The sequence below is a fragment of the Oryzias melastigma genome, linkage group LG24 (genome assembly GCF_002922805.2).
Source record: "Oryzias melastigma strain HK-1 linkage group LG24, ASM292280v2, whole genome shotgun sequence".
NCBI lineage: Eukaryota > Metazoa > Chordata > Actinopteri > Beloniformes > Adrianichthyidae > Oryzias > Oryzias melastigma.
Window position 1 is genome coordinate 10,995,447 of NC_050535.1, and position 21,716 is coordinate 11,017,162.

General features: G+C 38.1%; 3 protein-coding genes across 3 annotated transcripts; 1 reads left to right on the forward strand and 2 right to left on the reverse strand.

Moving 5' to 3' along the window:
• The first annotated feature begins 269 nt into the window (after window positions 1–269).
• Window positions 270–7,600, forward strand: mep1a.2 (meprin A, alpha (PABA peptide hydrolase), tandem duplicate 2). The gene is made up of 14 exons (XM_024290802.2): window positions 270–484; window positions 577–601; window positions 684–737; window positions 818–855; window positions 927–1,002; window positions 1,078–1,195; window positions 1,331–1,506; window positions 1,871–2,092; window positions 3,441–3,587; window positions 3,677–3,892; window positions 3,968–4,414; window positions 5,374–5,547; window positions 5,624–5,819; window positions 7,207–7,600. The coding sequence occupies exons 1-14, from the start codon at window positions 302–304 to the stop codon at window positions 7,367–7,369; spliced, it is 2,235 nt and encodes a 744-aa protein (XP_024146570.2). The 5' UTR covers window positions 270–301; the 3' UTR covers window positions 7,370–7,600.
• On the reverse strand, window positions 7,600–14,176 carry adgrf3b (adhesion G protein-coupled receptor F3b). The gene is made up of 9 exons (XM_024291392.2): window positions 13,955–14,176; window positions 13,519–13,647; window positions 13,013–13,215; window positions 12,000–12,182; window positions 9,765–11,066; window positions 9,345–9,386; window positions 8,426–8,455; window positions 8,286–8,353; window positions 7,600–7,911 (listed from the first exon to the last, which is right to left on the reverse strand). Exons 1-8 carry the CDS (start codon window positions 14,100–14,102, stop codon window positions 8,288–8,290), a joined length of 2,103 nt encoding a protein of 700 aa, XP_024147160.2. The 5' UTR covers window positions 14,103–14,176; the 3' UTR covers window positions 7,600–7,911; window positions 8,286–8,287.
• A 334-nt stretch (window positions 14,177–14,510) lies between these two features.
• On the reverse strand, window positions 14,511–19,887 carry LOC118598198 (adhesion G protein-coupled receptor F5-like). The gene is made up of 10 exons (XM_036210658.1): window positions 19,776–19,887; window positions 19,491–19,566; window positions 18,097–18,154; window positions 17,873–17,885; window positions 17,600–17,752; window positions 15,963–16,115; window positions 15,741–15,799; window positions 15,590–15,648; window positions 14,974–15,113; window positions 14,511–14,746 (listed from the first exon to the last, which is right to left on the reverse strand). Exons 3-10 carry the CDS (start codon window positions 18,145–18,147, stop codon window positions 14,511–14,513), a joined length of 864 nt encoding a protein of 287 aa, XP_036066551.1. The 5' UTR covers window positions 18,148–18,154; window positions 19,491–19,566; window positions 19,776–19,887.
• Between the last annotated feature and the right edge of the window lie 1,829 nt (window positions 19,888–21,716).

Sequence of the window (21,716 nt, forward strand, 5' to 3'; positions counted from 1 at the left end):
ACAAAGTGGTGAACGCACTGTATAGTGAGTAGGGAAGGAATCCGGACAGACCTAAAAAGTGCATTATTCGGTAGCTAAAAACAGGAAATAAAAATGCATTTATATTAATTTATGAATGTAATTGTTTCAAACCAAAAAATAAATGGGGGAAAAAAAGAATTCTTGCCATGAGGTGCTAAATTATCAATTTAAAACCCCAGTTGTCGTGTGTTTTTGCTATTTTTAGTCCTCAATCTTGTCTTTCGACAGCCTTCAGTGCTGCTATTAGTGGTGCCAAACCACCTGACAGCATGTCAGTTTTATGAACTACAACAAGGACGCAGCTCAAACCTGTTACTCATTAAAAAACGGTCATCTCGATCAAAGTTCTCCAGGCTTTATGGGCTTGTTAACTGCAGTCCGACAAACACGTTCCTGTCAGAGTAACATCATGGGGTTAAGAGGCAAACTGGCTGCACTGGTTGGAGTCTTTGTGCTCTTGAAGGTAAGATGTTGTCAAGTATCTGAGAAATAGGGACAAAAAGACATCTGTCAGATAAAAGCTTATGTTGATAAACATCTTTTTTTCATGTGCAGGTGCAAGCTCTTCCAACATTTATTGGTTAGTTCTGTGAACTTTTCCTAAAGTAGCATTTAACAGATTTATTCATTTTTTGTATTAATGAATATAATGACTTCTTTAGGTGATGATGCAGATAAAGGAGATCTGAGAGAAGACATTCCTGAAATCAATCGAGGTGGAGTTTCATTTTCTAACAGATATTTGGCTTGAAGTTTTGCCACATCTTGACTAACTTCCCATCTTTCTTCCGTTCAGAACTCGAGCACTTGTTTGAAGGAGACATCGCTGGTCATGTAAGTCCTCAGGGAACTGCTGTTGATGAGTAACTCGTGAGGAATTCAATCGCTTCATGTGCATCTTGCAGTCGAGCAGAAATGCCATTCTTGACGAAACGAGGCGATGGAAGTTCCCAATCCCTTACATCTTGACTGATTCTTTAGGTACAAGGAGCATCCTTGTGTACTTTTTCCTTCGAAAAACGTCCACTAACTGGGAATTTTTTTACTTTACTGTAGATTTGAACGCTAAGGGTGTGATTCTCCAGGCATTTGAGGAGTATCGCTTACGATCCTGTGTAGACTTCAAGCCCTACGAAGGGGAATCCAGCTTCATCTCCTTTGCCAAGTTCTCCGGGTAAGCTGATCGGTCAGGAGTGAGCTTAGATGTTGCACAACTTTATCATCAAGGGATCACCTTTGAAGCATCCCTTGGAGTTGTAAAAGGATTAAGACGACCTCTTAAACAATGTTTGCTCTTTAAACCGTTTAGATGCTGGTCTTATGTCGGGGATGATAAAATTGGGCAAAATTTGTCCATCGGGGCGAGGTGTGACACCAAGGCCATAGTGGAGCATGAGCTGCTCCATGCTTTGGGGTTCTATCATGAGCAGTCTCGTTCCGACAGAGACGACTACGTCAAAATCTGGTGGGACGAGATTGAAGAAGGTATGACCAGATTCTTTTGTTTCCTTTAGAACCAACACAAGAGTATTAGTTTACTTACCTGAAGCATTTCAGAACAAACAGAATTTGAGCAAAAACAATTGCACAAGAAGTCTTACAAATAAAGTTTTACCTTGTTGTATCAAACCTGTCTCATTTAACCCTTTAATACCAGAACTTTAGCTCTAGTGTTGACATTCCTTATACAACCCTTATAGTGTTTCAACTCTGTGCACAATTACATAAAAAACATAAAAAATACATATTTTGTATTCATAAAGCTAGCTCTATATATGAAAATAAAACAATAAATAAGAACTGAATAATAAAGATGATGTTACCTATGATAGCTGCCCTCTTTTTACAGGAATGGAGCACAATTTTAACAAATATGAGGATGACTTCATCACCGATCTCAACACTCCGTACGACTATGAGTCCGTCATGCACTACAGACCGTTTTCTTTCAACAAGAACGAAAGCTTCCCCACCATCACCACCACCATACCATACTTTAATGACGTCATCGGCCAGAGGATGGACTTTAGTGAAGTGGACATTACCAGGCTCAACCGCATGTACGACTGTGGTGAGTTTGCTCCACTGACAAATCAGTTTCCATATGTGCAAATAACTCTCATGTGGACAACCCGCACACACAACACTCATTCATTCAAGGTTAAAAATGCCATTTGTTTTTTGAAAAAAGGCTTTCGTTTAAATATCAAAAGAACACAATTTGTCAACATCCTTAAACGGTTGGAAAGGGAATTACTTCTACATACAGAAGGGTTTTGCAACTACAGACCACACTCCCATTTATGTCCACCTTAATTTTGGGGGATTTGTTTTTTAGGAAATTGTTTGTAATTTGAAATGTAATTGATCCTACAGTCTAGAGCCTTGCTGGGAGCTCCAGGAGTATTTTTTCCTCTATTTTTACTTATTTCCCCTTTTTAGTTTAGTGAAGCCAAAGATGGTGATAAGCTATGAAAAACTTAAATCAACCTAAACCAGGAGCCAATTCTGCTTTAAACTGGTTTGAAATGAAAGAGACTGTAGCCACTTCAATAGTAAACAAAGTCAATTCTTGAACAGACATCTGAAAATTCAGGTATTTTCTCTGTTTATAAAAAGGAAATTCTTTAGTAAGGCTACAGACAGCAAAGAGAAATGTTACTTGCAAATTTTCAGCAACAAGCAAACATAATGTTTACACTGAGGTTGGACTAGAAACGTCATTTGGTTAGAGATCAAATTCACTTTCTGTTTTCCTGGTACAACAAAAAGCAGGAAGACATATTAAAATGAAGTGTAAAAGATGTAATAGATTTGCTTTACTGTTTAAATTTAGACTGAGTGAGCAACAATATTTGGTTATTTGGCTCCGTTCCATTCTTTAATTTTCTCTTCCTGCATATTTCCCCTTCATGTGCAATTGGAGAGAAACACATCTTAGATATAGTAAACAAAAAATTCTTAATGGATCCTAAAAATGTATTTAGTTTTTGTGTATCAATATGAGGTGTTGAATCATGAAACAATTTAGAATGTACGAGCATATAACAGTTCAAACATAAATATAAAGGATCTCTTATACTAAGGTATATCACAAAGAGAATCACTTGTACATTTGGGAAGTTGCATGTCAAAATAAAAGCACTATACAAGTATACGCCAAAACAATATGATGTTGGCCCTCGAGGCCTGGGGTCTAAGACCCCTGCTTTACACTCCTGAGGTGTACTGTATTGATGTGTGTCTCTGTGTGGCCCTGTAATGGACCAGGGTGACCTATTGCTCAACGGTGGCTGGGATAGGCTCCAGCAACCCCTTTTCCTAAGAAGAGATTGAGCATGGTTAAAAATTGGATGGATGTTCTGTTGAGAAAAGCTCAATGATCTTTAACCACTTTCCTCTTACCTGACATGTTTCAGCCAATTCACTCATTCTGTTGGACCAGTGCACATTTGAGCTCATCAACATCTGTGGAATGATCCAGAGCGAGACGGACAGTGCAGACTGGGTCCAGACACTCGGCAGTCCAGCAGATGGAGATCACACCTTGGCAGGCCGCTGCAGAGGTACCGGTCCAATACTGTGTTGAACTGACTCTTTTATTTTTTTTACTGTAAAAACTCAAATCGAGTTTAATCATTGCATCTCTGATTAGATTCTGGCTATTTCATGAAGTTTGACACTTCATCCGGGGATGTCGGCAACAGCGCCTTGCTGGAGTCACGCATCCTCTATCCAAAAAGAGACGAGCAGTGCCTGGAGTTTTTCTATAGGATGACTGGAGCAGCCGGGGACAAACTGGTCATATGGATCAGGGCTGACGATGGGACCGGGAATGTGCAGAGTCTCAGGAGGATACACACTATAACAGGTGTTTTAAAGGGAAAACTCTAGCTTGGGGCTCATCTCTACAGGTTGTTTAACAGTGTTGTTACTTTTCTTACAGGTGATGGGGATAGTACCTGGAAAATAGCCCATGTGTCTCTTAAAATGACCAAGAAGTTTCGTTATATCTTCCAAGGCGTCAGAGGATCACTGAGCTCCTCAGGGGCCATTTTCATTGATGACATTACTCTTAGTGAGACTGTGTGCCCCAGTGCCGTCTGGCACATTCAAAACTTCACCAACGCCATTGAAACCACTCCAGTAGGGACGCCACTTAAGAGCAAATGCTTCTACAACTCGGAGGGATACTCATTTGGCATTAGCGTGTACCCAAATGGCAGAGACAGTGAATACTCAGACTATGTAGGCATCGCTTTCCATCTCTGCAGTGGCGAAAATGATGGAGTGATGCAGTGGCCGGTTCAAAACAGGCAAGTCACTGTCGTTGCCATGGACCAGGATCCAGACGTTAAACTAAGGATGTCTTCCACAAGGAGCTTCACCACAGGTAGGCCAGGGACCAGTAAAGTGTTCATTGAGTAGAACAAGTCTTTGAAACAATCTCATAGGATGTTGTTTGTATTGAACTGCATACCCAAATCAAAAGGCTTACTTCTGGTTCCAACCAATCAAGCCAATTAAGTCCCACTTTATACGATACGGACCATTTAGAGACTTGGATTTGATAGTGACATATGAATGGCCTCCTCTTTAATTCATGGAATTGTCAATCATTTGAAAATTGATAATAATTGCAGTAATAATTGGGTAATAATTGCAGTTTTTTTTCCGTCCAGAATGATACTACACCACGTCTTTCATTTAGCAGAATAATACTGTGAAAGAAAAAGCTTCAAGGGAGATTTGCGAGATTTGCACCACTTTGACATTTTGTACCAAACTCCTTCCAACTGCAGGTGGTGGGCATGTGCTAGTAAACAATAGTAAAAGTTGAAGTCCTTCTCTGTTGGTCCAGTGTGAACTCTATAGGACAGGGTGTCCAAAGTCAGTCCTCAAGGGTCGGCTTGCTGCTGGTTTTCAAGAAACCCTGCCTTATCTGTTGTTGATTATCTGGATCAGGTGTGTTTGGCCAATAAGGAGCTTCAATGGCAGGTTGGTTGGAAAACATGTAGGACACCGGCCCTCAAGGACAGACTTTGGACACCCCTGCTATGGCCTTTAAGGGTTGTCCCTCAAGAGATACCTGGATCAGGTGTGTTCAGTCAATCAGAAACTGGGGTAACTCAATTCATCTAAACATCAATTGCTGAAGCAGGGTCAGCTGCAAAACAATCAGGGCAGTAGGTCATGAGGAACAAAGTTGGAGACGCCTGGTAAATGCTCGTTCAAGAACTTACATGCTTGGTGTATCTGCAGCTTCCGATATGCTTTTGAACCACACCCATTGTCTCAGAAAAGTTAGTTTCAGGTTATCTTAATATAAATCTGTATTTTTGCTTCTTTTAGACAACAACACCCGCTGGGACAGACCAACGGCTTCTTCAGGCGCTGTGTGGGACGAAAGCTGTCTGTGCTTCCGCAGTGTAGACTTTGGCTGGAGCACTTTTATCTCCCACAATCACCTGCACAGGAAAAACTATCTGAAGAACAATGACCTCATCCTCACTGCTGACTTTATTGGTTAGGATCAGAAATGACCGGCCCAAGTAATTTTTTAACCCTGCAAACATATGCATTAAAACTGATGTTTCACCAGATTTGACTCACCTGATCAAGACTGAGGTGCCTATTATACCGGCCGATCAGATCACTGAGGAAAAGGAAGCTGATAAGGTGGAAAAGTTGAAGGAATCAGCCAAACACAGAGAACCACGAGCCACACATGCCTGCCATCCCAACCCATGTTTGAATGGAGGTGTGTGTGTGGAGAGTGAAGGCAAAGCCTTATGCAGGTATGTGTGTACAAAATGTACCTGACAAATGCTTATATAGAAACAGGAAAAACAATTAAGGAGTACAATAACATTTTTAATCAGAAATATATTAAAAAACATAATTATATACATTTTAAAGGTTTTCTTTATTAATTTTTGTACGTCTCAATATATAAGTGCAATTCGAAATTTCATGAATTTCATTTTTACAAGTCTTCCTGACCTATATAAATTTGGTAGGCAGTTCAATTACATCCATTGACTGAAAATGAGAACTGGACAGAGCGAGTGTGACGTCATCCATTGAAAATAGCTGACTTGTGCTTCCAACAAAGTGAAGTCAATTCAGTCACTACTTTTTTTTTTTTGCGATATGACCGTCCCCTTGTTGGAGCCAGAAATCGTCAGTAAGCATTGATTGGTCCCAGTCAATCCACATTTCTATGGCAACCACTTTCACCAGTCAGGATTGAGCTTTGAAAGTGGGCTCTGGAGATTGTGTCAATCAAACGTTTCAAATGTACTATTATTAAGGCATCTGACTGGCCAGTTTATAGCTTGCATGACAAAACGAAATATAGTTTAAATGATGAGTTGACAAGAACATGTTAAAAACAAGTAGCAAAAGAAGAATAATTATTCTGACATATATAATAACTGAGTTTTAGCTGTTTATATATCAGTCTATGGGATTTTAGGCTTCAACGAACCAGCAGGGACTTCCCATTTGGAACACAAGGAGGGCGGGCTCACTCAGTCCAGTTCTCCTATACACTTAATAATTATACCCAAATGGCCCCTCCCACATCTCAGAGCACAGAACAGATTCACCTGACATCTTGTGTTCATGTTGGTAACAATTTTTTCTGCTTATTTATGGGCAAACTGTTCAGGGTGTTCCATACCTTCCCCCAACAGTAATTAGGATAGGCTCCAGCAACACCAAACATAAAAAAGTGGGTGTAAAAAATTGATTTAATATTCTCAATATGTTTTTTTTATGACAAAACTGTGACATTACATGCTAAAAAATATATGAAAATAATAGCAATGATAAAATTGAGTGTTTAATGATTAGAACGGGACAACAGTATACCTAGAGATCAACAAAAATCTATAATGAAACCACACAGAAAAAAACAGGTCAAGACCCAATTTTATCCAATTGTTATGTTTGCTATGCTATTGCTTGTTATGTATACCTATGCTTCAAGACAAATGTTTTAAAGTTTCCTTATTTGACACCTTAAACCTATATTTCAATAAATATGAGGCATGTGTTTTGATAATTGGGGCTCAGGTGTGACCAAAGTTAATCAAGAAATAACACCTCTTTGGAAGATTTAGCATATATATACGTTTTAATCTAAAAAAAAAACAAAAACCTTTGTCTTCTGTTTGTTAGGTGCGCAACAAGCCAAGCCACCTACTATACTGGTCAGACATGTGAAAAGATGAACATCGACAGGCGAATCCTGGGAGCTCTGATTGGAGGAGCAGCGGGGACGTTTGTCTTGACTTTGGCCATTTTCCGTGTTATTCGAAGAAACAAAGCCGACACTCTGTAGAGGACGGAAGCGTCCTCCCGACTTCCCAGCAGACAGTATGTTTGCACTTGACTGAAAGGTTTTGTGTTTTGAATCAAATACATAAATCCAGTCCATCCATTTAACCTCATAGACGCATGATTTTTTATTTTCAATTTCAAACATGTACACTTTAATAAATTATAACCAATAAAATACCAATAACTTAATTTTATTTCTTATAATAAAAGTCATTGGATGTAGTCTGCAAAACATTTGTCTACAGGACTTTATTTCACTATATAATAAGTTAAATACAGAACTATAAACTTTGTATACAATTCATAGTATCTATCAAATAACACAAACATACAGAATTTTCACTATAACTTACAAAGCCAACATTTTATGACTCGGACCCACAAATGTTCTGAACATAACATTAACTCAGTCCATAAACGTTGTTGTTCTATTTATTAACCTTAAATTAAAGTTTATCCCTGTTTTTAAAACCACAATCTACATATTTGAATGAGTGTTGCTTTCTGTGCTCCACAGACCGATGCTGATTCGTTCTTGGTGGTCTGAAAAGAAAAATGTTTTTAAAATTTTGGACGTGGAACTATTAAGTATCTAATAGACATCCTGTGCATAGTGTTAACTGGAACATAGATATGACATTAAATAATTCAATAACCCAGTAGAAAAAGTATATAAATTGTGCATAAAAGAAACCTAAACATTCAGAAAAGATCGAGCTTTTGACCAAAACTTTGCCTAGTATTCTAAATCTGTACATTTGCAGGAGGGATAGTGCAAAAAGGCCTCTTAATGTTAGCAATGGATTACACAAAGTAAGAGTTACACAAATCAATGTGTACTCCATTGATGCACAAACAGGAGTAGAACATAAATACATATTTTATGCTTTTATGTTTCACAGGAAACACAAACTGACCTTCATTTGGCCTTTGTGACAGCAGTTGAAGTTGATTTACTTAAACTGTCGTTCTGTCCAGACTTTAGCTAAAAGAACACAGAGAACACTTAGAGATATAAGCATTTAATATAATGATGAATTATTTGTCCAGTACGTACCTTTAGGATCCTCAACAGTTCCTCTCTGACCTGTTAAAATTAGCACAAAAATATAAAACACATATTGCTGCTCCAGTCAATTTTTCCCCCTAACTTGAAATTCTAAATAATCCACTGGTCAACTTTATTTCAATCCCTTTATCATGATAGTTTTCTTGCAAATCAAAGTGACTAATGCTTCTATATATGAGTGGCTGGTCGTAAAAAAGAAGGATAGTGGCTATCCCATCAGAGAATACAGAGTGACTTCTGCAAATGGTCCAGGACAGCCCTAGTCCTCGAGTCACCACCCTGCCTGTTTTCCAGCTTTCCCTGGACTGCTTGATGCTGTCTACCAAAATCTGGTGTGTTTAGTCCATCAAGATGTGGAATCACTTCAACCAGCTAATCATCAGGTCAGGAAGAACTGGAAAACAGGAATAGCTGTGGCTCTTGAGAAGCAATGTTGGCCATAACGATGGGAGTATCAAATAATACAGATACCTGTGCATTACCAGTTTCAGCATTGACTAATGGTTATTGAATACTGATTAATACATGAGAATACAAGTCTTTTCTTGATATTTTTGGGGGTATTAGGTGAGTTATTCCAGTGCTTTCTGCCAAAACATCATCAGGTTCATCAGTCATATGACCAGGGGAGCTGCAAGTTGAGTGTGTTACCAATAGCAACAACACAGCATGAGAAGGTAAATCAAGAAATAACTCTTTTGAAATTTTAACCTTGCACATTAAAGTTGTTACCTGGTCAGATTTTTATGATATAGGATAACATTATGAGAAAATAAATCACCAATACAAAATTACTAGTTATCAGTATTGGTTGTTGGAATTGAAATATTTACTGAAAAAGTTATCGGTATCGTATTGAATCTTAGAAGTGTTGACTAGTTGACCGGTCCTGTCTAACTTGACTTACCTTTTGCTCTCCAAAGCACCCAACTATAAAAATGAAGAGCCCCTACAAAATAAAAGAAAGCAATTTTCATTTCCTTTTACCACAAAATGCTTTCCTCATCATATCACATGTTGAAGACTCAGTTAAAACATTTGTTTTAAAGTGACATAAAGTTCATTGGGATAATCTAATACTTCTGTAATGAAAAAACAGGTGATCTTGTTTTTAATTTTGTTACATACGAGGCTTGTTGCTTCATATAGAGTGGCATCCTTCTTTGTTATTTGTAAAAAAGTTAAAAATCACATGACTGATGTTTGGAAATCAATCATTTGAATCACTTTTAGCTTAGTGACGATCAATAGGCCAGTTTGGCAGTAAATTTACAAATATCAATTAATCCATAATAATTTACATTAGAATGTGAGAATTTTGAGTTACCTGGAAGGCGTTGAAGATGGTAAAGCTGTAGTTAAGAAATGGATAAATAGGACTGGTTAAATCCACCATCAGTAGAAAGAAGCCAATACCCCATGTTAATCCAAAGACAGGCGTCAGAAGGACCACCACTTTGAGGATGCCTTTCGCTGTCTCCTTTTCATCCACTTTGGTCCCATCAGGTACGGAAGTTTTCACCAAAGTAATAATGACAACCACCATAGAAAAGAGGTTTCCCAACACGATGGTTCCCACTGGGAGGATAAATGAGTAAATGGAGCCCTTCAAGAGCCCCTCATAGATCAGCCAGCAGGTCTTCTTGTTATGGTAGGGCGTTTCCGTGTAATTGTAGTAGACATAGCTGCAGCCTACAAGAACCATTGGGCACAGATAGCCAAGAATGCTTGAAAGATACATGAAAACCCTTTTTCTAAGTGGACTGAAAACAAAAATAAGCTGGTGGACTAGCAGGATACTGAGGCACAACATCCAGGCAAACATGGCTAACAGGAATAGATGTTTGCACAACGTGAGAGACAGACACATGGTTTCAGAGATGCTGGTGGGGTTAGAAGAGGCCAAAAAGCTGCAATCAGCAAGGAGGAGGAACACAGATATGTTCACCACAGCTGTGTGACGGAAATGGGACAGGTGGGTCTTGATGACAGCTGACCACACCATCCACTCAATTATGAGGAAGAGGACCAGGCAGCAAATGGAAACCGCAACTCCTATAATGGTTATTATGTCCAAGGCAGGCTCTGATATGTCAGATTTGGACATGAGGACAGAAAACGAAGTCAGGTGGGTGCACACACAAAGTGTGTAGTTCTCCGTCTTATTTGCGATACATCCTTCATCTGACCACTTCTTCGTCGTTGTGTTCCAGAAAACACACGTAGGTCCGTTGTTGTTGTCTTGCTGAGCAGGAAACAACATGGAGATGGTGATGTTAGAATCGGTGTTGTTCACCAGAGTGGCTGACAGGATGAGGCCGGTGCGTTCCGTATTTTCGTAATTGTTTTCCAATTTGTCCATGAGATTTTTTATGGCCATGACTTTCATCAGTCCATTTGTTTTGTTGAGATTCACACCGATGTCAAAGACGGTCAAATTGCAGTCATCTCTTGAGCAGAAACTGAGCTCCAAGTTGGTGCTGTTGAATCCACTGCTTGTATTGATCTGGATCTTTTGCACCAAAACTTCCGTAGAATTAATGTACTTTGATGACATTTCGTGAAGGATGGTATCGTTGACTCCCGTCCAGTTTGAATTCAATATATTGCTTGCTGAAGTCACAAAATTCTGGAAAACAATTAAAATTGACATTTTTGGTACTTTTGAAAAGTGACATGAAAAAAAAGATAAAATTCTCCAAATTGATGGATAATCATTTTATTCTTGTGTTGGTAGATAGTTTCCCTAAAGTAGGTTAAAGACCCACTCCCATAAAAATGTTTTCGTAGCATTTTAATAATGATGGAGGATATATATAAAATAATTTAAAATTAAAACTGTTTGAGTATTCAAAACGGAGTGAATCAGAGTGGAAGCAAAAATGGCATTTGAAAAAGCTTGCTTTTGTGACATTGCAAGAAAAAATGGGCGGTCCCAAGTCTTCTTGCTCCTCTCCATTCTGATGCTTTCACTTGCAAACAAATATATCCATTAACGTCTTCATTTTTCACGTCAAACCTGTACAGCTGGATAGCTCCAATATTGCTAGCCATTTTTGGTAGCACTACCAATGTTGGGCTGGGGTTGTAAGCTAGCGGGAGAGAGTATAAACAAAGCAATTATGGGATGTCAGTGGAGGTTTACTCCATGCCAATAGTCCCGCCTATAACTCAGAAACAAATTTTTGCTGCTCTTCAGAAATTATGTCCTAGAAAACAACACAGACGGCATAATCATAATCAAAAGACCTTTGGGAATCCTTTTACAACAGATCAAAATATGATTGGAGTGGGATGTTAACTAGTGCTGTGTTTCTGTCAAATTCAATTACATAAAGACTGAAAAAAAATCACTTTTATCTAAATTTTAGTTTTTATTACCTAACTATTACTTAGTTTATGGTTCTAGAGATGTTCTGTTTTATATGGGAAACAGAGATCAGTTACAATTGGTTATATTTCCTATAAGATTGCAGAGGATATGTGACGATGCATTTCAAAGACAGTAACTCAATCTGCTGTTGCAGTTAAGCTAAAGCGACAACCACAAAAAATAACTTACAGGGAAGACGTCCTCGGTCAAATTAATGTATTTTGTTGCCTGGGCCATTGTGTCAATTATATTCACAGAAGCTCTGATGTCGGCAATACCATCAGTTGAATTTTCCAAATTGGAATTGTTCTTCATCCCTTCAAATATGTCCAAAGCCACTTCCTGGGTGGCCCCAACTCCCTGAAGAAAGTTCTTAAAGAACAGAAAGAAAAGGACAAAATTAGAGCAAAGGAAAAGTCGCACTAATTGGACACAGACGTGTCAGATGGGACGACTACACCCAAATCTGTAGGCTATGGAAAGAAATCTCATGAGGACCAAAAGGTGCAGTGTGAACTAAAGGGTGAAAGCTTTCACCCACTGTCCCACAAAGACACGACAGATACATCTCGTCTGTTCCCCTTAATCATTAGTCCTTGCGTTAATGCTAAACAACCTTACGTCATATGAAGCCAGAAAGGTCTAAACTTCTTGCGTTAATCCCTTTGATTGTGTCTATACAAATCTAAGTACAGGAGCATCTCAATCTGAAGCTGATTCTGTTGTTTCCTATTGAAAAGGGGAATTCTGAAAAGAGTGGAAAGAGCTGACACTTGTCTTTTATACAGCCCAATCTGTTTTTCTTTTTTGAAGACGTGGAAGAAGTCCAGGAAAGGCGTAACCCTTGTGCTATCTTAGGTATGTTGACTTTGGGAGTAGGGTCATCTGGACCCCACAAGACAGCATGCCAATCTTTTTTGCCAATGATTTCCACTGATGTTCGTGGTAGTGGCATCTTCATCCACATTTGTTATGGGATGGATAGCACGTCCATGTAAGGCTGGGGCCATACCCCATAAGATAACTCCTGGACTCATTCAGCTTGATAGCACAACACACTTGGTCAAATTTAGTTGAGCGAGCAAGTCAACTTAGTGATGAAGAATTGTTGCTTTAATTAAAAAAAAAGTATCAGAAAAGCTAGCAAACAGTTATTTAGACCTATTGTTACCCTGCAACATTGCAAAAATGTCCAAACTTACGTCGGCTGCATTTGAGACTTTTTTTAACTCCTCGCTGACACAGCTGGACAGAACATTCAACCACTGGCTACTGTTTCCACATGAGCGTTGTCGTTCCCCGACCCTCCCAGGTGGGCATATGGTGGTGACAACTGTCACACCTGAAGGGGTTTTCGGCCAAAGAAAGTCTTCAATTTGTTCCTGTTTGCAAAATGGGTCGCCGGCTGTGGAAAAAAAACAGAAAAATAAAAAGTTGTGACATTACTCAACAGCATAAATATGAAAGGAAATAAATCATTTATATGTATAAGTTATTATGTATTATACGGAAGCCATAAACGGCCTGCCCTACTTTTTTAAATTGTTTTCTCAAAAACAAACTTTGTTTTCTTGAGAAAATGAGATAATAACTCTTTTTACAACAAGATAGTGGATCTCGTTATAACGATTTAAAAAAAAAAAAAAAGTAGGGGAGGCTGTTTTCGGCTTCCGTAGTATTATTTTGACAAACATAAAAAATGAATTACCTTTTAGCACTGGGATGTCTATACTTGCAGTAACATTTTGGTTGTTCTTATTTTTGAAAGTGATTTTCACCTTATTTTCTGTTGTTTTACAATTAACTGTCACGGTGTGCCGCAGTAGCTCTGAAGTTGCTGTAGAAACAAAGAATGATATCAGCAACAGAAGTCACATTTTAAATTGCATTTTGGTAAATCATTTATGTTAGAAGAATTGTATAAATGTGTGCTAATCTGCATATTTTAAATCTGGCACTCAAGGACGTTGTACTATATTTTAAAAGAAAAACAATAAACAATATATACTTACAAAACAAAAACATGACAGAATTTAAAATGAGACACTGTTGTTATGTTTGTAGAAAGAAATCAAGTTTAAACAGATAAGTTGTGTCATGAGTGATGAAAACGTGTAAAAAAAAAAGAGGAATACTCATCTCACCTTTGCTCAATGAAGTCACACCTCTTTCGTTGTAAAACCACATAAAGTCATAGTCCCCTGTGATTGGTGGAATGGTTGCATTAACAGCCACCTGTACTGGGGTGGTACTTCCTCCAGAACAGTCCGCAATCAGAGGGTCTATTGACATGGTGATGGGATCCGGCAGGAGAGCCACATCCAGCTTTGCGCTGGCAGTGTGCCTGACCGAACCCTTTGTGAATCCACATTCATATGTACCTGAGGGAAACATTTTAAAAATATATATATATATATTTATATGAAATGTATAATTTATTTTGCTAAAAAATGACTTTTAAAAATAATTTGCAGAATAATTTTGTTTTGTTTTCCAGATATTTTTGTCAGAATAAAATATGGCAAAGATGTACATATGTAAATAAAATAGAAAGCAAATATTTTCAATTGTGCATGTTCAACTTTACATGTAGCACAATAAAAAACAAAAAATATCTGGTGTATTTTTCATCATTCCAAAAGCATCTCAGGTGTTTTTAGGTGCATGAATGCTAAATCAAATAAATTATTTGAAATGCCTTCACTTGCCTGCCAAGATGCCTGTCACTTCGTTGAGTGTAACATTGACACAAGATGGGTAATCTGTTGAGATACACGACGATACGGTAAGCTGTCTGCCATTGTTGAGCTCAAAGCGCTCGTTGGTTCTGCTCAGGTTCCAGCCAGCGAAGTCCGTGCTCTCATCAAAATCACACCTCAGGTTTTGTTGTGACTTGTAATCCACGGTTTTATTCGGGGCACCAATGGTGACCATCCCTATGAAAAAACAAGAAACATATGGAAAAATCTGGCTACCAACACCATGGTAGAGAAAAACAGACTTTAGTTCTGAAATAAATTAAGTGACATGACGGGAAACAACAAAGTTGACATTAAGTCAGTAACTGGAGAGCCTTTTAGACCAATCCATTGGCTACATTTTCCCACAGTTATCTAAAAATTCATGAAGGGGTACAAGAGACGAATATAAACATAATACCAACCATGAGTGTCGACAAAAGTATATTCAGCTACCAGCACAGCTTTCAGATTAGTCACAATCTCTTGAAGTTTAGTGGTATTAAACCGGACACTAGCATTTGCCACAAAATCAATAATGTTGTTGCTTATTGTAGGAGAAGACCTGAGAAAATTTGGAAAAGAAAATTAAAGAGTTGACAGTAAAAACAAGCAAAATGAAATTATCTTTGCAGATTATATTTTATTTCTACAGATTTTAAAGACCCACTCCGATGAAAGTTGTTTTTAGCATGTTATGTTGCATTTTTCTTATGATAGAGGACATATTTGAAGAAAATTAAGCTTAAAATACCAATTCTGAGTATTTTTTTTTTTAATTATTATGAAATTTGAAAACGAGCTTATTTGTTACGTAAAAAACAAGCTGGGTGGTCAATAAGTTTACTGCTCTGCTCCATTCTGATGCACCTGTAATGTTATTTTGGCATTGTGAGGAGCATTCTTTATGTATTTAGTTAATTTCATAGATGCTTTTCTTTATGCAACTTTTTTTAACCACTGGGAACGCTTTGAAAATAGGTCAAAAGATGATTGAAGTGGGACTTTAAGCTGCAAAAACTCAAATTAAAACCAAATTACCTTGGAGTAAGTACAGTTACGCTTATCACACCATTGAGTTTTTCCAATTCAGTTTGGATCTTTAAGAAAAAAAAGATTATTTTAAAATTTCCCACAGAAAAATAATTTCCATTGGTATATATTTAATTTTCCAGGTAATTTGACCACTCACCTGAGTCTTCTGGGCTGCAGTCACTGCAGTACTCAGAACTGCTGTTCCATTGATGCTAACTGTTGGTTTCAAATATTTCCATTAGTATTCATTAAAATGTAAGTCAATGTAAATGACGTTTTATTGGTACAGTACATTAAAGATGGAGAAAGCTTTAAATATTCTCATTATGATTTAAACAACATCATATAATATGTCTGTGGGGTTTAAGGGAGGCTTTACCATTGACTGGAGGAATGCAGAGCGGCGCCACAAGAGACACATTTTTTAGGCAAGCAGAGTCGTTGCAGCAGCCAAAGTTGTAGCACGCTTCATTGCTCCACACGTATCCACCAGAGCAGCTGCAATTGTACTCGTCGCCAATTACCACGCATTCTATGAGAGCAGGCAAAGAGCCGGTAAAAATAAACAAATAAATAAATCATTTTGATTTACCATAAGAGACTAAAGCTTTTAAAAAAAAATCCAGGCCAGCCAGTCTTATTTGTAGTAAAAACTCTATCCTAAAATACATTCAGTTTACATTTTTTTTTGTTAATTATAGCTACAATTACGACTGAAGATGTCTCAAGGTGTGAGAAATAAAAGCAGTCAAACTTATCAAAAGTAGAATTATTCTGGTGCAATCCACTAATTAAAAGCAAACACATGCTGGAGACCATGAAAGCAACCACAGAGATTGGACTTTTATTAAAACATCTGCTGCTCCTACTGGGTTCTGGTTAGTGAGAAACAAGCCAGAATGGTTGAAGGTTGCAGACTCATGGGCTTTGTCCTAATTCCCTCGCTAACCCCGAACTACTAAAAAAACTATATAGTGCGCTGGATTTTAAAGGTCATCTGGACAACTTTTCTTTTGCTTTTCTAAAAACCGGATATGACATCATCGATTTCACAAAACTGAACAAAAACGAACATTTCACTGCGTGTATTTATGACTCCAGTGTGTTCTGATGGTAAAAATGTGGATGTTTTTTTCAAATGTGGCATTTAAACACATTTTTTTGTTAGAAATTGTTCGACCGCAATGCATTGTGGTCTATATCCGCTAACCTAGTGACCATCGATTTACGCTAGTTTTTCGCAAAGACTTCTGGGAAATTTCGAGTGCACTCAGTTTGGATTAGTAGATTCGGACAGTACTAGAAAAAAAGTGAACGTACTATATAGTGATTGGGGGGGAATTCTGAGAAAACCTTGGTCAAACAGACCTCGAAGTATCTTGGGTGCAAGGCAGAGATACTTGATTGGATGGAATCTAGATCACTCAACAGGAACCCTCGTCTGTGATTGGTTAGTTTGTGGCATTGAAAAAGTCTGAATTCTCTCACTTCTTAGTGGACTGTATAGGGCCTTTGTCATTTTGTGTTCAAATTCCGATTCAAAAATTTCCCAGAAGTCTCTACAAAAAGCCCCTATGCATCAACGCTCACTAGATCACTAGATTGTCACTTGAAAAATGTGTTTTTTAAACTTCTTTCTTAGAAGTCATCCACATTTTCACGTTGAGAAATGAGTGACTTCATATTTACTACTAAAAAAAAAAGAAAAAAAAGTTTTGAGCATGTGTCCGAGTTGCATTAGAATCCTAAGCAGTAGATGAAATAGTCGTAAATCATTTGATCTGCACAGCAGATGTCTCAAAACAAAATACTCATCTACACTGTTGCAGGGATGTGCAGTATGTGTTCTAGTAGTGAAACCAGCATCTAGAAGAAGTCAATGCCCTCTAGGTTTTCTTTCTTTAAGTCCAATTTGTTCTTTTATTTTCTGGGTTGGCTCACCAAGTGCTTCACGAGTGTAAAAAGTAGTTAGCAGTAATAAAACAAATGAAGTAAAAAATGAAAAAGAGTGTTCACCTGCAGTAACTTCTCTGCTTTCTAGTGTCACTGTCTGAGTCTGGCCAGATTGATCTGTGACTTGAAGCTGTAAACCGTTACTCCAGCTTGACAGGATGGTGCTGGCTTCCAGCGTGACGTTACTTTCCACCGTCAGCTCGGACACGTAGATCTCTTCAAAGTAGAAGAAAAGACCCGATGTGAGCAGCGTTTGTCATCCAACACAAAACAAGACATTTTCCTCCAAATTCTACCATTTTGTCAACATTTATTTGCCCTCAAGCAAAGTCTTACCTCCAGAAATAACCTGCAAAAGTAAAAACAGTTTGACAGCAGAATTAGTGTCTGTTATACAGTTTTATGTCTCTAACACATACAGTATATCTGTGTCTGCACATGATGGTTATATGAGTCAAATATAAGGAAATCTGTCTGTTAAGCATTAACACAAAATTTAAACATGTTTCATTGCAATATAAACTAATAGAGTTAATACGTAGAAAATGAAAGACTTTAACCTGAATGAAGTAAATAGATGCAATCAGAAAAATGAAAGCTCTGGTCCACATCCTTACTCTGTTAAGGATAAAAGAAAAAAAATACTATTAAAATGTGACAGAAAACATGAGGAAAACATTCTAGAGTATCCTATTTTAAAGACATAAATCAGAGAAACAATACAATGAATCCTGTTTGTTTTAGTTGTTTTTTCACCGGAAATAGTTTTACTAAAGGTACGACAGTGCCTTATTTATGTCCTTTTCTGCAATAAAACCGCTAATGGAGTTTTAATGTGAGGATAGTTTGCAAGATTTAGCAGAACTTGTGAGAAAATAACAAAAAATGCAGAACTGCGCTTAAAAAACGCACAAAATGTCACGGCACCCTATTTGTTGGTGGATTTTCCCAAAACTAAACACCAGAAAAATCTCAGATCAAATCCACTATTTCCTTCTTGTGTCTTTTGGCTTTCACATGGAGGAAGCAACCAATGAATTGTCTGAGGGGCCAAATTTTACTGACTTGATATAAACTTTTACACTTGCCAAATAAATCGGAATATCCTAAGAAACTAACTCAGCTTACTTTTAAAAGCCATCTGATAAGCAAACAAAAATAGAAATTTTTCTTGACTTAATCTTCCAAAAATACAAGAACTGTTTCTGATAAACTGGATACAGAGCTTTCAAAAGAGTCTATTATTTAGTGTTATTGGTTTAATGACTCCAAGTTCCTTCTTGAATTTGAAATCAACCCCTTTAAATTTCCTCAAAATTTAGGCTTTCTTCTTTTATGTACTTTGTTTATTCTCAAAAATCAAATAAAATAGCCAGGAAATAGAATTATCCCTAAAAATATATAAAAGTACAACACGTGATGAGAGACAAAGAGATTCAAATTTGTTCTCAGTGAGTCTATTTATTAAACCAAGCCAAAGTATTAACATCTCCTTGGCAACACCAAAACACAACTAAACGAGCTTCATTGTATAATCGTGAATTTATTGTAAAATTTTCTTTGGAGTCTTATCTGAAGTTATATCACCACTTGACCTTTGGCAGGTGAACTTGTTTGCATTCGTTTGCATCTCAGCACAAACAACAAGTTCACATAGAGCTGACTAGTTGCTTGTAACAGTCTACTGCTGCTGGCTGACCATACAGGTACAAGTTTGCATTCTAGATGGTCAAAAGCCACTTGATGTGCACAGCTTACCCCACATCATTTTCCTGTTGACCAAGCTCCCTTTTCTGCTTATAACAGGAAACCTATTGTGTTCAACCACCAGCTTGAAATGTATGTTTTCTGTTACTTAACTAAAAGGCGACGTTATAATCTGCTTCATTTTGGAAGTGGCAGGTGTGAAAAAGAGAAACCTCCGGCCTAAAGTCAGATAGTCACTTGTACATACCTCAACAACAGGTTGGTTTCCAACAAATGTCACAGTAACTGGATAAAATTCCAATTCCAAAATCCGGCGTCGCTTCCTGTACACAACATTTATTATGAGGAAACAGCATGCAAATTTTCTACACACAGCACTTAAAAGTACTAAGGTGATTCAGTTCTTAACACCATGAAGAGTAACCAAATACAAAAAGAAAGTAACAATAATAACAACATGAGAAGAGAAAAAACAGCTCTGGTCAAACACCCGTTTTCTTTATTGGTTAGAATAAAGAGAGTTGGGCCTTACCTTAGCTTTTGTCTTCCAAAGAGTTTCTAGCTTCAGCTTGGAAGCAGTACACTGACAACATCCATGTCTGTCATGAGCTCATCGGCATCGGTAAAGGGAGTGAGAGTATCCGTCACAGAGACCAGATTAGAGTGGAGAGGGCGTGTTTGTTGAGTGTAGTTTTTGGGAGGGTAGGGACGTTGTTGGGACGTCTCTTCGAGGCAATTTACATTGATGGCAAATCCCTGGACCAGCTGAGATAGTTAGCATACACGCAAGAGTGTCGTTTTTCCATGAATATTTGTCTACCAAATCAAGCCTGCTCCTTCAAGAGATCTGAAAGTCACTCGATAAAGCATCTCAGAGGATGTGCAACAAGGCTTTATAATTACACAAAAAATATAAAAAGTCTTTTTAACTACTTACAGATAAGTTTCCCAAAGTGAACAAGAATGTTTCAGTGTAGCAGGGCATTACTACAAAAATACAGATTGGAGTTCACAATTCCAGTTAACTTCTGGTTCAACGCATTTGGGTTAACCATCAGTTTATCAAATTTGGTGATGACAAACAGTCTTGTAAAATGATGCATGAAGGTTAGTCTTGAGCAGTCTGTAAGTAACAAACTTCCACTGACTGCTATAGTCTTTCTGTTTGTATTCCACACTTTTAGTCATCACACACGACATCTGCTCCTTATGTTTTACTGAATAATGTGTCAAAATGAAACAACACATTGGTCCTATCTCGAAAAAGTATAGGGTTAAGTAACTACAGTGGTGGTTATGTTTACCTATGATCAAACTGAACTCCTTTAGGATTGAAATCTATTCATCCTGACCAGGGGTGTCCAAAGTCAGTCTTCGAGGGCCACTGTCCTACATGTTTTCCAACCAACCTGCCATTGAAGCTCCTTATTGGCCAAACACACCTGATCCAGGTAATCAGCAGCAGATAAGGCAGGATTTCTGGAAAACCAGCAGCAGACCGACCCTTGAGGACTGACTTTGACACCCCTGGTCTACACAAAGAAGCACTACAACACTGTTAGCATGTTGTTTTTTTTGTTTCCCATGTTTATATTTTTTTCCCCTTCTCACTATTAATGGGTGGTTTCTCATTCGAGCTTGGGTCCTCTACTAGAGGCCTGGGAGCTTGAGGGTTCCGTCCAGAATCTTTGCTGTTGCTAGCACAGCACTTTTCTGGACTGAGATGTCTGAGGTTTTTCCAGGGATCTGAGATAGCCACTCCTCCAGTTTAGTGGCCACTGACCCGAGTGTTCTTGTGGAGAGCTTTCTCTAGGTCTTCTCTGAGTCACTGGAATTTCTCCAGTTTCTCATGTTTCTTCTTCCTGATGTTTCCATCACATGGTATTTATATATCCACCACAATGGATTTCCTTTGTTCTTTATCCATCACAACAACGTTTGGTCGGTCTACCTATATCATCCTGTCAGTTTGTCTCTGGAAGTCCCACAGGATCTTTGCTCACTCTTTCTCTACCTCTTTTGAAGGTGTTTCCCACTTTGATCTTGAGATTTCAAGTCCGTATTCTTTACTCATATTTCTGTATATTATTCCAGCTACTTGGTTGTGGTGCTTTATGTGTGCTTTCTTTGCCATCATCTAATACCAACCAGTTATGTGCTAGATTTTTTCAGGGGCCATTTCCATTTGGGCCTTGTCAGGTGTGTTACATCTGAGCCTCTATTACTTTGGTAGGCTTGTCCATGGCTTGTTCAGGGTGTGTTTATGTTCTGTCCTGTAGGCCAACTCTTTCTAGCTATTGGTAGAGCCTCTTGATATAAGCCACGTCAGTTATGACCCAGTGGTATCAAAGACAGGGGGTTGGTCTCCAATGATAATCGGTCTTCTAGCACTGCATCCTCTGCTCTCCATTGCGTGAGGTATTTGCTGGGAACTGGATCTGCTTAAAGCTCTGCAAACCCTTCCAGGGTTATC

Bases quoted from the DNA above. Each gene is read 5' to 3' on its own strand.
- LOC118598198 (XM_036210658.1), bottom strand. From the start codon at position 18,147: ATGTGGACCAGAGCTTTCATTTTTCTGATTGCATCTATTTACTTCATT. The intron at 15,800-15,962 runs GTAAAGCCTCCC...TGAAACCAACAG, and splicing joins CTGCATTCCTCCAGTCAATG to TTAGCATCAATGGAACAGCA. The intron at 14,747-14,973 runs GTTGGTATTATG...GTTTTTTCATAG, and splicing joins TACTTTTGTCGACACTCATG to GGATGGTCACCATTGGTGCC.
- mep1a.2 (XM_024290802.2), top strand. From the start codon at position 302: ATGAACTACAACAAGGACGCAGCTCAAACCTGTTACTCATTAAAAAAC. The intron at 1,196-1,330 runs GTAAGCTGATCG...TAAACCGTTTAG, and splicing joins TCCTTTGCCAAGTTCTCCGG to ATGCTGGTCTTATGTCGGGG. The intron at 2,093-3,440 runs GTGAGTTTGCTC...GACATGTTTCAG, and splicing joins CAACCGCATGTACGACTGTG to CCAATTCACTCATTCTGTTG.
- adgrf3b (XM_024291392.2), bottom strand. From the start codon at position 14,102: ATGTCAATAGACCCTCTGATTGCGGACTGTTCTGGAGGAAGTACCACC. The intron at 13,648-13,954 runs GTGAGATGAGTA...TTGTTTCTACAG, and splicing joins TGTGACTTCATTGAGCAAAG to CAACTTCAGAGCTACTGCGG. The intron at 13,216-13,518 runs GTAATTCATTTT...TTTTTTCCACAG, and splicing joins AGACATCCCAGTGCTAAAAG to CCGGCGACCCATTTTGCAAA.